We start from the raw sequence: 17,709 nt of genomic DNA on the forward strand, positions 1-17,709 counted from the left end.
TGGGGGAGGTCGAAACAGAGGCGCACGTCCTGCTGTCCTGCCCTAAATACACAAAAATCAGGGAGACATACTTAAAAATATTCAAAATGCATATCCCTGAGTTCAGCACGATCCCCGATTGCTGCAAACTCCCCGTCCTGCTGGGAGAGGAGGAGCGCACCGCCATCTTAGCAGCGCAATGTGTCCACCTGCCTCAGCCTGCGGGACAGAGAGACACCGGCCTGCGGGACTCCATTTGCAAAACAAAACAAAGTAAAAACAGTCGGGTTCATTGCCTTCTTCGGTGTCATGATTGTCATGACACAGATTTTGATACATACGCCAGATATGGTTTATATTCTATTTTATTTGATTTGATTTGATTTAATTTGATTTGATTTGATTTATTCGTTCCACTGTATCTTGTATTGCTATGTTTGGTTTGTTTGATAGAACATTTGTATCTGCTTTGGCAATATTGTGATCGGTCACGCCAATAAAGCACCTTTGAATTTGAATTTGAATTTGAGAGAGAGAGAGAGAGAGAGGGGTGGAGGGGGTGCACTCACGTCTCCGGGGAAGGTGTGGAAGAAGGGCCGAGGAGCCGAGTATCTGAACGGCTGGTACAGCTCCTGCTCCCACAGCAGCATGGCCTTCTGAACACAACACAACACAGCACAGAGCACTGAACACAACACTACACAGCACAGAGCACTGAACACTACACAGCACAGAGCGCTGAACACTGAACACAACACAGCACTGAACACTGAACACAACACAGCACAGAGCGCTGAACACTGAACACAACACAGCACTGAACACTGAACACTACACAGCACAGAGCGCTGAACACTGAACACAACACAGCACATTTAATTACCAAACTGCATTTTATTCTGTATCTTATTTATTTACTGTATTTTCTGTATGTATTGTCTAAATGCTTTGGCAACTAACACACCAATAATGCAACTTAAATTGAATTGAGAGAGAGAGAGAGAGAGAGAGAGAGAGAGAGAGAGAGAGAGAGAGAGAGAGAGAGAGAGAGAGAAAGGCCTTGTGGTCTGTCTCACCTGGAGACAGTAGAGACGCAGGAAGTAGGACCTGGCGGCTCTGTCCTTCACCAGGCAGACGACCCCGCAGCGTGAATCTCCCCAGACCCCCCCCGGAGCTGTCAGGAACACCTGCGCCACCGCTGCTGCCAGCACCTGGGGGACAGACACGGGTTGGACAGCAGGCTGGCACAGCGGCGCGGCGCCCACTCACTCACGGATTGTGGGCCCAGACTGCCGACAGGTCATCGACACACTTGCCTCTAGCTCTGCAGTGCAAGAACAGCACCGCTACACACGGCTACACTCAGTACTGTACCACAGGGTGTGTGTGTGTCAGTGAGCAGGAGACAAACTGCTGGCTAATTTGACTAATAGTCATTCACACACACTCACACAAACACTCAGACATTCACACACTCACACTCACACAAACTCTCATTCACAAAACAGCCTTTGCAACAGAGCTCCAGTGCTGAGGGGTCAGGGAGCACCCAGGCTGTCCCTGTCTCCTGTCCCTGTCCCCCGCTGTCCTGCACCTGTGAAACAAACCCAGGGAGGTGTTGGGGACTCACAGAGCTCCTGTGTCCAATCAGCGAGGAGAGCAGGGTGTTGTGTGCAGGGGACATCAGGGCGCTGTGCACCCTGCCAGCCTGCGCGCCAGGGGGTACTGCGTCCACCCCCTGTCCCTCTCTCTCTCCCTGCATGTGTCTCTCTGTTCCTCCCTCTCTATGTCTCTCTTCCTCCCTCTCTCTGCCTGCCTGTGCCTCACGCTCTCTCCACTCCACCCCTCACTCTGTTTCTCTGTGTCCCTCAACTTCAGTCTGTCTCTCTCTATCCCTCTGTCTCTCTCTGTCCCTGTCTCTGTCTCCGTCTCTATCCCTCTGTCTCTCTCCGTCTCCCTCTCCCAGGAAGTGGCTCGCTCAGACGCCCTACAGCGCACTTCCTCTCTCATGCAAATCTGACACCCCCCCGCGCCGCTCTAATCCACTCATGAACGGAGCTATGCTGTCCGTTGGTCACATATAGGATCCACACACTTACCTCAGTCAGGTGCGGATGTGTGAAGAGCTTCCAGTGTCAGTGTTCACATGGGTTTCAAACACACACATAACCCCCACCCCCACCCCCACACACTCAACATCACACACCTACACTCACACAGACACACACACCCTCCCCCGCACACACTTAACACCACGCACCCACACACACTCACACTCAGACACACCCACACACTCACTCAAAAACAGACACACACACAACCGATTTTTAGAGATGTTTAAAAAATTTATTTTTGGAAAAGGACCAGAAAAACAAACAAACAAACATATAATAATAATAATAATAATAATAATAATAATAATAATAATAATAATAACTCTCTGCAGACAGTGGATCTGTGATGCCGTTGAAGAGTCTGCTCAGTGCTGGGGGGCCTGGGAGGGCTGTACAGTATTTTTGGGGGGGTAAGGTATTTACACCATCATCTGATCACCCCCCCCCCGCCCCCCATTCGAGAGGAAGCTGTTTGTTCCTCTCCCTCCCTGGCTCTTCCTGCTTTCTCTCAGGACTTCCCTCCACCTGTTGGCTGTTACAGACACTGCTGCACCTCCCTCCCCTCCCCACCCCTCTGCTCCCTCCATGGCTGTTCCAGATAGCGGCCGTCCCCCTCCTGCCCCCGCTGTCCGCCCAGCTCACTGGCTGTTACACACAGTGCTGCCCCCACGGCCTCCTGCCGCCTTCTTCCGCCTCTTGTTGAGCAGCGGGTTGCTGGACGTGTCCAGGTCTTTGATCTTCACCTGGTCGTAGTCGACTCTCATCGTGGCCAGAGCGCTGGTCATCTCCTCCTGCGGACACACACAGTACACAATTATACACAATACACAATTATACACAATAATACACAATACACACACACTACAGAGCGCTGGTCATCTCCTCCTGCGGACACACACAGTACACAATTATACACAATTATACACAATACACAATTATACACAATTATACACAATACACAATTATACACAATAATACACAATACACACACACTACAGAGTGCTGGTCATTTCCTCCTGCAGACACACACAATACACAATACAATATAGTTCTTGTTTCTTAAATACATCCTCTTCATGACAGGGATGTATTAATTCTCACCCGTTCCCTCCCCTGCACACAGCCATCTGCTGCCACCCAGTGGATACACAGTGTAACTGCGGGAGGTGAAGCACGTTCACAGGACTGGGCACCGTTCGTGTTTGGGAGAGAGAGACTCACCTTCACATCGTCCCACATCTCCCTGTCCTCTGTCAGGACACGCGTGGTGTGCAGTGGGGTGGGCGGCACCACCATCGATTGCTGGAATAACAACACAGCGCTGGTCAGACACACTGAGATATTGATACACTGACACACAGTGACATACTGAGACATACTGAGAGACACTGAGAGACTGACACACTGAGACACAGTGAGACACTGAGAGACTGACACACTGAGACACACTGACACACTGAGAGTCACTAACACACTGAGAGTCACTGAGACACTGAGAGACGCTGACACACTGAGGCACACTGGGACACATTGAGACACTCACTGTGATCCAGGGGTGGTTCATGAACTGTGAGATGCTCATCCTCTCATTAGGGTCAGTCTTCAGCAACTGGTGAATCAACAGCTTAGCTGGAGAGAGAGAGAGTTAGTTAGGAGCAACAATACAAATAAACGGGCCTGCTGTGCTGTGCTTTATTGTGCTGCTTCATGTCTTCTTAAGACATCAACTTAATCTTTCTGGAGTCTGGACTACAGAAGAGACACACGCACTCAAACACACACACAGACACACTCGCAGCTCCGGTCCAGCACGTACCCTCCTCAGACACTTCGGCCCACTCCGGGGTGGGGAACTCGTACTGGCCCATGCGGATCCGCCGCTTCATCCCAGGAGAGATGGCCTGGCCGGTGTTGGAGTAGAAGGGCGGGAACCCACACAGCCTGGAGAGAGAGAGCGAGAGAGAGAGAGTTACATTGTTAAATATTGTTACATTGTTGGTTACATCTATATATTTTTGTTTTTATTATTATTTATCTTCTTATTTTCTAATAATGCTTTGGCAATACAAATGTATAACTGTCATGCCAATAAAGCAATTTGAATTTGAATTTGAGAGAGAGAGAGAGAGAGAGAGAGAGAGAGGGAGAGGTGGCATGAGAGTGGACTGAACATCGACCTGTGAGACTTGTTGTGTGTGTGTGTGTTGTGTGTCCAGTGTGCAGATCTGTAACACTCACAGGATGTACATGATCACTCCCAGAGACCACATGTCACAGGACTTGTCATACTTCTCTGGGCCGAGCACCTCAGGAGCTGAAACAGACATACACACACAGACACACAAAACATACGACACACACACACACAAACACCACACAGACACAGACGCCCAGAAACACAAATGTATAAACAACAAATGAATTCATAGATGTTACAAATGTACACATTTGTGAATAGCAGAAAGACACAGACAGAGGGACAGACAGAGACGAATCACCAGGAGAAAAACACTCTCTCTCACACACACACTCACACACACACTCACACACACACTCACACACACACAACACAGACACACACACACACTCACACACACACACACACACACACACAACACAGACACACACACACACTCACACACACAACACACAACACACAGACACTCACACAACACAGACACACACACACACACACACACAAACACACACACACACAGACACACACACACACATAACACAGACACACACACACAGACACACACACACACACAGACACACACAACACAGACACACACACACACACTCACAAACACACACACACACAGACACACACACTCACACAACACAGACACACACAGACACACACACACTCACAGACACACACACAACACAGACACAACACAGACACACACACAGACACACACACACACACACACACACACACACTCACAGACACACACACAACACAGACACAACACAGACACACACACACACATAACACAGACACACACACACAGACACACACACAACACAGACACACACACACTCACACACACACACACACACACACAGACACACACACTCACACAACACAGACACACACAGACACACACACACACACATAACACAGACACACACACACAGACACACACACACTCACAGACACACACACAACACAGACACAACACAGACACACACACACAGACACACACACACTCACAGACACACACAACACAGACACACACACACACACTCACACACACACACACACACACACACAAACAGAGACACACACACTCACACAACACAGACACACACAGACACACACACAACACAGACACACACACACACACAGACACACACACACACTCACAGACACACACACAACACAGACACAACACAGACACACACACTCACAACACAGACACACACACACAACACACAGACACTCACACAACACAGACACACACACACACTCACAGACACACACACAACACAGACACAACACAGACACACACACACAGACACACACACAGACACACACACACACACTCACACAGACACACACACACAGACACACAGCCGCAGACAGTCAGAGTGGCACATGCTGAGTGACACACTGTGACAGACAGATGCTCAGCCAGGCGGACGGACTGCGGTGCTGAGTGTCTCCTGTACTGACCCACGTAGTACGGGGTGTAGCAGGGCGTCTGCAGGGAGTTGTGCAACGTAGTCTCCTTGGCGAAGCCGAAGTCTGTGAGCTTCAGCACCCCGTTGGTCTCCTTACTGGTGTAGAGCAGGTTCTCTGGCTGAGAGAGAGAGACCGCTTTACAAAACACTTGGGTGAACTAAATACAAAAACATGGAATCAGAGTCAAAAACAAACTCACATAAAACTTTACACAAAAAAGAGAAGGAAATTAGAAACCTTTCTGAGTGAAGAGGAGCGGCAGGAAATATAATCTCCTGATATTGTGGCCCTATAAGCGCTTTAAACAGCAGCTCCACACTGGTGTTTACTTAGTGTGTCTTGTTTCGTAAATGTGGCATTGTGGCCGCAGTCTCTCACACAGCTGTGTGTGTCTCAGCAGGGACACACGCACCCGGGGACACAAATGGAAATTGGGCTTCAAGGCATTCAAGACAGAAAACAGAAGACACTTCTTCACACAGAGAGGCGTCACAATCTGAACAAACTCCCCAGCGATGTGGCTGAAGAGACAATTTGGGAACATTCAAAAACAGACTGGATAGGATCCTTGATCACTCAGTTATTAATGGACACCAAACGAGCAGGATGGGGCGAATGGGCTCCTCTCGACTGGACACTTCCTTATGTTCTTATGTCCTGTCCTGCGCTCCACAGGTAAACACAGAGTCTCTGACACCCAGTTGAAGGCCGTTAAAAGCGCTGTTCTCAGCGGAGGCTGCATCTGGTGCAATATACTCTGGAGTCTGGAGTTATCTTAAAGACACAATCTTGTCTGCAGGAGACTTGAAGTTCCTGAAGTCGGTCGGTCTGTCTGCCTGTCTGTCCGTCTGTCTGTCTGTCCCCTGCTCCTCACCTTGACGTCCCTGTGTGCGATGTTCATCTGGTGCAGGAAATCAATGGCCGTCCCGATGTCCCTCATGATCTCTGACGCCTCTGAGGAAACAAAGCAGCACTGTCGCACTGACACACTGACACAGTGACACACAGCACCGTGAGATACAGCACAACACAACACAGAACAGTACAGTGGTCGCCCTCACCTCTCTCTGTGAAGGCCTGGTCTCCGCGCGCCTGGATCCTGCTGAACAACTCGCCCCCCTCCATACTGTAACACAGCGCAGTGTTACTGTCTCACTGTCCACAAAGCACAGTGTCACTGTCTCACTGTCCACACAGCACTGTCTCACTGTCCACAAAGCACAGTGTCACTGTCTCACTGTCCACACAGCACAGTGTCACTGTCCACACAGCACAGTGTCACTGTCTCACTGTCCACACAGCGCAGTGTCACTGTCCACACAGCACAGTGTCACTGTCTCACTGTCCACACAGCACAGTGTCACTGTCCACACAGCACAGTGTCACTGTCTCACTGTCCACACAGCACTGTCTCACTGTCCACACAGCGCAGTGTCACTGTCCACACAGCACAGTGTCACTGTCTCACTGTCCACACAGCACTGTCTCACTGTCCACACAGCACAGTGTCACTGTCTCACTGTCCACACAGCACTGTCTCACTGTCCACACAGCGCAGTGTCACTGTCCACACAGCACAGTGTCACTGTCTCACTGTCCACACAGCACTGTCTCACTGTCCACACAGCGCAGTGTCACTGTCTCACTGTCCACACAGCACTGTCTCACTGTCCACACAGCGCAGTGTCACTGTCTCACTGTCCACACAGCACTGTCTCACTGTCCACACAGCACAGTGTCACTGTCTCACTGTCCACACAGCACTGTCTCACTGTCCACACAGCGCAGTGTCACTGTCCACACAGCACAGTGTCACTGTCTCACTGTCCACACAGCACTGTCTCACTGTCCACACAGCGCAGTGTCACTGTCTCACTGTCCACACAGCACTGTCTCACTGTCCACACAGCGCAGTGTCACTGTCTCACTGTCCACACAGCACTGTCTCACTGTCCACACAGCACAGTGTCACTGTCTCACTGTCCACACAGCACTGTCTCACTGTCCACACAGCGCAGTGTCACTGTCTCACTGTCCACACAGCACTGTCTCACTGTCCACACAGCGCAGTGTCACTGTCTCACTGTCCACACAGCACTGTCTCACTGTCCACACAGCACAGTGTCACTGTCTCACTGTCCACACAGCACTGTCTCACTGTCCACACAGCGCAGTGTCACTGTCTCACTGTCCACACAGCGCAGTGTCACTGTCTCACTGTCCACACAGCACTGTCTCACTGTCCACACAGCGCAGTGTCACTGTCTCACTGTGAAGGAGCCACTGAGCTCCGTCTCTCCAGTGTTTCTGTCTTCACCTGTTCTCGTTTTCATGGCTTGAATACTGCATTTTAAATTCTGCTCCAGTTGACTGAACGTGACATTGAAATGCCAGTGGATTGTAACCCTATATGAAGCAATGCGAGCTGTACGTGGCTCGGCTGTGTATCGGCTGAGCTCAGAGCAGCGCCGCGGGATTGTATTGATCTTATGAGAGGTCTGGTGAGAAATGCAACAAACTTAATTATGTTGAAAACAAAGCGCTTCTATTAAACTTCCCCCTTTCACTTGGGGGTGCATCTCTGGGTGGGATATATAAGTCAGAAAACATATTCAATAATAATGTACGGAAAAAGACAAGTATATTCAGGTACTCTAAACCCTAGCTGATATTATTATTATGATGACTACACCCCTGCATCAATGGCACGCAGTGAAAACGCTGGTTAATGTTTAACCGGTTTGACCTGAGCCGTGTGCGGGGGGGGGCACAGGGCCGCGCTCTGACGGCAGCAACGCTTTGATAACTGGAAAATTAATAAAAAGTCACAGCTGTTATCTGCCTGAGCCAGTGCTGTCACTTCCTGTTGTGCTCAGTAACCCGGCCTGACAGTTTTGCAGTGCGCCGGGGGGGCAGCGCCGGCAGAAACACCGACCGCAGGACCGCGGCGCGGGGGTCAGAGCCGAGCAGAACCTCCCGCTTTCTGGCTCTCCATATTATTTTGATGAGTTGCTGTATTGGACTCCACTGGACTGGACTCTCAGCCGAAAGCGGTCAGCGGTCAGTGATCAGTGGCCACCAGACAGCGATCAGCGGTCAATCGTCAGCCATGAGCGAACAGTAGTCAGTGGTCAGCGGTCAGCAGTCAGTGATCATTGGTCACCAGACAGTAGTCAGTGGTCAGCGGTCAGGGTTCTCACCACTCCATGACGATCAGTAGGCACTTCTTGCTGTGGTGCATGTTCTCATACAGGTTGAGGATCCTGACGATGTGCGGGCCCCCCGACACTCGCCAGTGCAGCTCCACCTCCCGCCGCGCCTTCGGGCTATCGTACAGGATCTGCGGGACACACACACACGTTACACGTCTGACACGTTACCAGACTGGAACCAGCACTGAACCGGGTCACTGTGGCAATTGACCACACTGAGCTGGAGCCCAAAGCTAGAGCTCACTGCGCCCCCCACCCCTGCTACGAGGACCCCCCTGCTGTGTCACATGCTACACGTCACACGTTTCAGTCTCTCCGCGTTCCCCAGGGAAATGGCGCTATGGTATTGACCAGGGCCACAGCGACTGGGCGGCCAGCAGGGATTACAGTGATCCCCCTGTCTGACATACATTCCCCCCATCCCTCTCTCTCCGTGTTATTCTCCCTCCCCCTATCATTCTCGTTCCCTCTGCCTCCTTCTCTCCCTCCCTCCTTCTCTGTATCATTCTCTTTTGCTCTTTTGGCACTGCTCTCACATTCTCTCTCTCTCTCTCTCTATCTCTCTCTCTCGTACACTCTGAGAGTGAGCCCCCCCCCCGGCCCCGTGCACAGTAAGTGATGAGGACAGCCGAACTCCAGGAATAGGAGCAGCCCTGACCCCCCCACACCTGTCCGGCAATGAAGTATTTCTGGAACAGCAGCGCAGAGCTGACACACTGTCAACACACTGCACACTCTCGCTACTGTACCGTCACTAGTTTACTCTAGTATACTGTAGTAACACCCCAGTTTGATCTGTGTGTGTGTGTGGGGGGGCAAAACTAATCTTATAAGGTTTGTAGAGAGTGTGTGACACTGCGACACCTCTGTACCTCAAAACATTAGACTCAATAGTGAGGGAGGGAGAGAGAGCGGAGTTAGACCCCAACACAATCTGGGCTGCATGAAACTGACCACATGAGTGACACTGACACACACACACACACACACACTCACACACCGACACACAGGCACACACACACCGACACACACACACACACACACACACACACTGACACACAAACACACTCTCTCACACACACACACACACACACACACACTGACACACACACACACACACACACACACTGACACACAAACACACTCTCTCTCACACACACACACACACACACACACACACACAATGACATACTCTCACACTGACACACATACTCCCTCACTCACAATTTCGGAGGGGGGGGGCCGATGTGAAAGTGGAGGCCAATGGAGGGGTAACCTGGGGGGGGGCAGCAGTTCTACACACTAATCACTGGACACAGAGGCATCTCGTCCCTGCGGAGGGGGGGGGGGTTGGAGCTCTGTCTTGGCAGGCTGTCAGGAGGTGGGGGGGCGATTATATTTATATCCAGGAACCCCCCCACCTCCCCCACCGCTTGGCACAGGTCCGGTTTCCCAAGGACGAGGGAGCCTGAGAAGTCACGACACAGGCCTGCCCAGGGGGATTGGGAACACTCCTCCTGCTCGCTGCTCTCCTCGTGTTGTGGTTTTCTTTCCCTCCGCTGGGCCCCAAGCTCCGCTGCGGGGGGGGCGGCCTAGGGGAGAGGCTGCAGCCTTCCTGCCCCCCCCAGGCCCTGCACAGGCCGCCTCCGCCTCCTCGGGCGGGTGTGTAGCGGTGTCCCGCGCAGGTGTGAGGTGTGCGGACAGCCCCTCGCTTCGACCGCGTCAGTTTCCGTGTCCAGCGCTGCGTGTCGATTCTTGCTCAACCCCCCCCCCGCCCCCCTGTCTGACGGAACTTCCTCGCTGCATGACTGTGTCAGTTTACCGCACGCCTTTCTTTCATTTAGTTCCTAGGTCGTCAGCACAATCACACAATCACACACAGATGCCACACACACCCTGATGAGAGGGGCTTCGTTAACTTCCATGTTCATTAATTCCTGGGCAGGTATGCAGCGCAGTGAGGGAGGTGGGGGGCGGCGCCTGGCAGAGACTCAGAAATAACAGAGACTAATAGATAATAACCCAATCATTCCAGCAGATAGCGGCGGGGGGGTGGGGGGTGTTCTTCTCTCCAGCGTGCGAGAGAGTGGATTATATGGAACAGAGCGCTCAGTCATCCATCACAGACTCGATAACAAAGTGTTCTTAATTAAAGACCGGCTGCTGTGAGGACAGCGCTGCCCGTCTCCCCCCAGCTCTCCTATTTAACTCGTCTGCTGTCCGCTGCCGTTGCACCCAGACACAAATAAACACCCAGAACACAGTGGGTCCTGCATATGTTCCCTTTTTCCCCACTTCCTCATCTCTCTGGAGAACACTCTTCACCTGTCCCACTTCTCTGACTTTCACAGAAACACAGCGCAGCTCAGAGACCCACTGGGTCAAAGTAACATACTGGATAAAGTATTGTAACACTTTCCTCTCCGGGCCATGGCGGGGTGTGGGGACTCGAACCCTGTTCTCCCGCACCACACTGCAATGACCTCTTAGCGAGGCTTCACCAGTACTACAGTATCACACTGGATAAAGTATCATACTGGACAGAAGTGCAGTCTTGTCTTTGGCCCATATAGTGCGCCAGCTGTGGCTGTGCTGCTGTGTGTTACTGGCTCTGACATGTCTGTTGCCACAGGTCCTGCTATGACTCAGTCTCCCTCAGTTTCCATTATCATCTCACATCCTGCCGCACCTGCTCTGCTACTGTCAGCACACTGTCCCCATTACTGCCCTGCTCTTACTAATACACACACACACACAACCACAAACACTTAAGCCCACGCACACCCAGACACACACTCACAGACACAGACTCACAGACACAGACACACTCACACACACACACACTCACACACAGACTCACAGACACAGACACACTCACACACACACACACACTCACACACAGACTCACAGACACAGACACACTCACACACACACACACACTCACACACAGACTCACAGACACAGACACACTCACACACACACACACTCACACACACACAGACACACTCACACACAGACTCACAGACACACACACACACACTCACAGACACAGACACACTCACACAGACACAGACTCACAGACACACACACACACACTCACAGACACAGACTCACAGACACAGACACACACAGACACACTCACAGACACAGACACACACACACACACAGACACACTCACACACACAGACACACACACACAGACACACTCACACACACATTTCAGGTAGGCCAAAGAAATGTGTGTATGGGTTAATGATTGAAATCAGTTGTTTCAGTTTCTAAATGTGTTTATAATTATCTATATTTAGTCCATGTTAAAAAGCGATGAGATAGGAATCTATCTGGGTTGTTACTGACTGCGGAAGCTTCGATCAGGGGTCTGAACAAAATGTTGTAATATATCACTGTGTGTTTGTGGTGCTTCAACATTTTCCAAAGCGTACAAAGAGTGCTATTTTATTACCCCCAATTCAAAACTAAATGTTGATGATCTATTGACTACTAGATTTTATTTATAAAAGCAATTAATTTTTTTAATATATTGTACATATCAGTGGTTCCCAACCCTGCTCCTAGAGCAGCCCCTACTGATGGTTTTTGTTCCCACCGAGCTCTCAATTACTTTATTGAACCTTAATTTATCTAATAGTCTTTTATTTGTAGGGGTTTAACGTTAAATATAGAATTCTATAACGAACTTATTAAAGAAACAACTCTTTTATTACACTATTGAATAAGTCAATCTAAGCAGATTGTTACTTCAATTGAAGTTCAATGACGGCATTGAGAGCTCGGTTGGAATGCAAACTACCAGGGCAGGGCGTCCCCAGGACCAGGGCTGGGAACCTCTGGAATACATTATTAAAATAGTAAAAGACTCCATGGCATTTCAGTTTGAAATATTACGAACATCACATGTTAAATAAGAAGGTATTGATCAATTAAGCAATGAACTTGTCAATTCAATTAAGGGAATTCTGGTCACTGAGGGCTGAAAAGAGTAGTTCATTTTCTTTATACCAAATCTCTACATAACTTCATTTCACAAATCACCTGTTAATTGAACAAACTGAAATGGTTCCAGGTGTTCAGAAATTGATAATTAAATGTTACCTATAAAACTCAGATAGGCAGCCTTGAGCACTGGGTTTGGCAGCACTGACCTATATGCTAACATGTGGCTCCCAAAAAAACGATTGATTGATTGATTGATTGATTGATTGATTGATTGATTGATTTAATTTTTTTTTTTTTTTGGGGGGGGCAGCATACATTTATTTAGTAGTTTCTTGGTTGTCTTTTCATTCAGGTGTCTAAAACTTATTCAGGGATGGTTTAACACTAGAACGCCAACATTTAAAATTAGGCTACCTGGTACAAACACCAAAACCGGTCAAATGGACCAATATAATACATATGTACATTTAAATTTCCATCTCACGCATAACTCACACAAAAACTGCAAATTCCAACGTTAGTTGGAATAAACCTGGAATAAACATAAAAGTGCATTGCGTGACTGAAATACCCAAGCTATGATTATACTAAATCTACTTATACATAGTATAAGAAAAACATTTGGACGGATATTATACAGTCAAATTTTGATATGAAATGAATGTAATGGACTGGCGTCCCGTCCTGGGTGTATTCCTGCCTTGTGCCCTATGCCTGCCGGGATCTTCTCCAGCTTCCCTGCGACCCTCACCAGGATAAGCGGTTTTCGGAAATGGATGGATGGATGGATGGATAAATGTAATGTAGCCTACTTGAAATATTGATCCACCTCTTAGTAAGCAAATAGATGGTTGTGTGTGGTTTTTGAATGGTCAATATCAAATTATCATTCTAGGGTGGGCCAGTGATCAAACTGGGGTGGCCTCGGCCCACTAGTGACAGACAGACAGGCACACAGATGCACGCACACAGACGCAAAACGCACACACAGATAGACGTGCATATGCACACACACACACACACGCTTGCATCACATTTTTCTTGTTTTGTTTTATCAGGGTCTGACCCCAGGAGTCTCCTCCAGAGGGGTGGGGGGAGCCAGGCCAGCCTCCTGCAGTCTCTGTGGCCCCAGTGGCCCTCAGAGAGCCCCCTGTCTGCCACTGGGTGAGAGGCTGTCAGAGGCTGAGGATGTGACACCTGCTAATCCACGGGCTGTGGAGCGGTGGGCCGGGGGGGGCAGAGACAGGGAGGTTTTGCTGAGCTGTCAGTTCCGATGCAATCCCCATCCCGTGGAGTTGAGAGGATGAGACACAGGCACTAATCCCTGACACACTCTCACACTGACACGCTCACACACTCACACTGACACACACACACAGAAACAGACACAATATGCTACCACAGAGACAGCACAAGCCTCATCACTGTGCATTTGCATGTGCGTGTGCATGAGGACATGGCTGTGTGGTTTGCAGAGGGCACTACCATACGCTGTGAAGAACGGTTGTCCCCGCGTCTGTGCTCCCCCAGGGGCCGCAGCAGTCACTCACTATACCAGCTCAGGGGGCCACGAAGGAACATAACACGAGAGAATGAGAGAGAAAGAAAGAGAAAGAGAGAGATCTGCCAATATCTGATCAAGTCTTAAATGTATGATGACTGATTGATTGTTGCCCGCATCCCCTGTTCCTAAGCCCTGGCCTGTCCTCAGTGGCAACACTGATGTCACAGTCAGGCCAATAAATCTTTTTTATTTTTAAATTTGATTTCGAATTTGAGAGGGGTAGGGGGAGAGAGCGGTGTGGGGCCACCATAGGCATAGGTTTAGATGGGAAATTGTCCCCACCAATACTGTGAGAACATCAATTTGTCCCCCTCAATCATAGGCATAACTAAATGAAAGACACAATCATTCATCAACGTTATTTACTATCCGTATGGGTGAAACTGTCCCCCCACTCTTTGACATGTCCCTGATGTGAGAGTGTTCAGAGGGCAGGGTCTGTAAAGCAGAGCAGCATGGACTGCACGCCTGGGGGCTGAAGCTGGGGGGGAGGCAGAGCAGGTATGACTGTGATTTAAAACAATCAACGTACTGCTCTGGGAGACACCTTCACCACAACACCACCACCAACAACAACAGATCAAACAGCTTCACCTATATTTACTACAACACACACAGACACACACAAACACACAGTCACACAAAGCCCCACTGTCACACACACACCTGAGACGGCCCTGTTCACTGTTAGTAACTCAACAAGTGTCCACCATCAAATGCAATAAACAGACTGGTGCACTGATTTGGTTGATCGCTGGATTGATGATAGATAGACTAATTGACTGATTGATTGATTGATAAAGCGGCGAATGAACGCACCTTCAGAGCGCACTTCTCGCCGGTCTTCTTGTCGTAGCACTCCAGCACCTTGCCGTTGATGCCCAGGCCCAGGACCTGGCTGGACACCTTGTAGTCGTCCGTCACGGCGTTGCGCTTGATCTCCAGCTTGGGGAAGCCGGGCAGGGGGAAGTGCGTGGGGCTGGACACGCCGGCCTTTGCCTGGGTCTGGCCCGGGGTCAGGCTCTGTGTCCGGCTCTCAGGGTCAGTCTGGGGCTCAGTCTCCGCTGCTTTCTCCTGCTCGTTTCCATTGTGCAACATGTTTGTGCCCCTCCAGTGACGACCCTCTTTCAATTAGAATATTTCAATTTCAAAAAATAAACAACTCAATAACTGACCTGGCCTCAGTGTCGGGAAGGAGCCTCAAACCAAACCAAGGTGCGTCCGTCCAAAACAAGCAATCAAAAGTATAATAATAATAATAAGAAGATGATAGAAATATGAATAATATAAATTCTTCTCATATGTTAGGAAACTTGCAGTGTCTCAGCCGAGGTCAAACACTTTCTGTTTCTCGGTGCAACAGATAGTCAGTAACTTGAACCGCTGCGCTGGCAACCCTATCTGTGTATGTGTGTCTATCTATATCTGTATGTGTGTATTAATTATGTGCGTCTGTCCGGTCCGGTCCGGTCCGGTCCAGTCAGCCCTGCAGCGCAGCCGCTCAGACCGGCTGGACAGTAATCCACACACGGACCGCACGCCCTGCGCACGACCACCACAGCCGTCTCTTCCGACACAGTCAAACTAATTCAATTACCGACAATACCCAATCAATAACAGTAACAATATTAGTTACTATTCATTGTAAATATTTCCACTGATTCCACTTAGTGAGGCCAATAAGACGTACACTACGGACGACAGAATAACAACTAAAACAAACTAAACTAAACTGAAAAAACGAAAGATATTACAGTATTAATAATAATAATAATAATAATATGCAGTTATGCTGTAATCCCCCCCCTCTCTGCGCAACTGAAGTCGCGTTGCGGTTGAGGGTTTCGGTTGAAAACTTCTGCTTAGTTGACAGAATATAATCCCGGTTTATCGCTGACAGCCGGTCCCGTGTCCGCAGCAGGTCAATGTCCAGATGTGACCAGTCCGGCTCCCCGCCGTCCCACAGGCTGAGGGTCTCTCTCTCTCTCTCTCTCTCTCTCTCTCTCTCTCTCTCTCTCTCTCCACGTCACAGCGCTGTGCTGCTCAACAATCATTTCGCAAAGGGCTTCACTTCTTAAAGGCGCAGAGCGGAGCTAAAGGACAGCCCCCCCGGTCAGATAAACCGCATTATCAGCGCCGTATCTCTCTGTCGCACACAGTGACTGACGAAACGCACATGGATACACAGACAGATACAATAGACGTGGAGGACGATCGGGGCAGGAAAAGGCAGCTTTGCGTGTCACTCCCATAGCCGCTGTATTGTGGAAATGTACGTCACTCACTAATTCGCTCAGTCGCTTTCACTGACTGACTCAACTCACTGAATGAACTCAATGAATGAATGGCCAGGAACCGGTAAATGATTAGATTTGCAATGTTTGAAGCGCTTTCAATTATCTGCCAGTAATAAGCCTAATCAATTATAAAGCGAATCAATTATAAACCTAATCAAGGGGAGAGGGGCCTGTGCTGGCCACTGCTCGCTCTGATTGGCTCTGGCGATACACCTAGCAGCCCCCCAGTGCTGAGCTGTGCAACAGCAGTGAGTCAGGAGGTGCCCGGCGCTGTGTCTTTACCCGGCCACGCTGTGACCCTCCAGCCCCCCACACCGCTCCTCTGTCAGTGTCCGCTGCAAGGCGCCCAGGTCACAGGCTGGTACCACGATCCTGTAACACCGACTTACAGTTACCCAGTTCATCAGACCAGTTAAGGGACTGAAGCCCCCGGATGATGGCTCCACCCTGCCCCCTGGACGATGGTCCCACCCTGCCCCCCGGATGATGGCTCCACCCTGCCCCCTGGACGATGGTCCCACCCTGCCCCCTGGACGATGGTCCCACCCTGCCCCCTGGACGATGGCTCCACCCTGCCCCCTGGACGATGGTCCCACCCTGCCCCCTGGACGATGGTCCCACCCTGCCCCCTGGACGATGGCGCTGGTGTTCAGGTGCTGCGCTGGAGTCACTGTCCTCTGCTCCTTCTCTCACTGCCCCCCCGCTGTCTGCTCTCTGTGTCTAATGGAGGCCCTGGCAACCGAGAGCCCTAATTCAATAGATCCCAGCGATCGAAGGGAAACTGCAGACGGGAGCGGGTTTCTCACTGCGGGATTTCTCCTACCAGTGGGAAAGCTGGAGCACAAAAGACACAAACACACAGACACACTCACACACACACACGCGCACACACACA

The 17,709-nt window shown here is 50.2% G+C and overlaps 1 protein-coding gene across 2 annotated transcripts; it reads right to left on the reverse strand.

The window, feature by feature from the left end:
- Positions 1-2,313: 2,313 nt before the first annotated feature.
- On the reverse strand, positions 2,314-16,681 carry mapkapk3 (MAPK activated protein kinase 3). Of its 2 annotated transcripts, none has more exons than XM_066697677.1 (10): positions 15,337-16,681; positions 8,985-9,124; positions 6,846-6,910; positions 6,659-6,738; positions 5,776-5,902; positions 4,332-4,407; positions 3,910-4,034; positions 3,637-3,722; positions 3,315-3,395; positions 2,314-2,884 (listed from the first exon to the last, which is right to left on the reverse strand). In XM_066697677.1, the coding sequence occupies exons 1-10, from the start codon at positions 15,613-15,615 to the stop codon at positions 2,732-2,734; spliced, it is 1,212 nt and encodes a 403-aa protein (XP_066553774.1). In that variant the 5' UTR covers positions 15,616-16,681; the 3' UTR covers positions 2,314-2,731. The 2 variants fall into 2 exon arrangements, with proteins under 2 accessions (XP_066553774.1, XP_066553775.1); XM_066697678.1 differs by lacking the exon at positions 2,314-2,884 and adding an exon at positions 2,927-2,978.
- Positions 16,682-17,709: the final 1,028 nt, after the last annotated feature.

Source organism: Amia ocellicauda, chromosome 3 (genome assembly GCF_036373705.1).
Source record: "Amia ocellicauda isolate fAmiCal2 chromosome 3, fAmiCal2.hap1, whole genome shotgun sequence".
Lineage (NCBI taxonomy): Eukaryota > Metazoa > Chordata > Actinopteri > Amiiformes > Amiidae > Amia > Amia ocellicauda.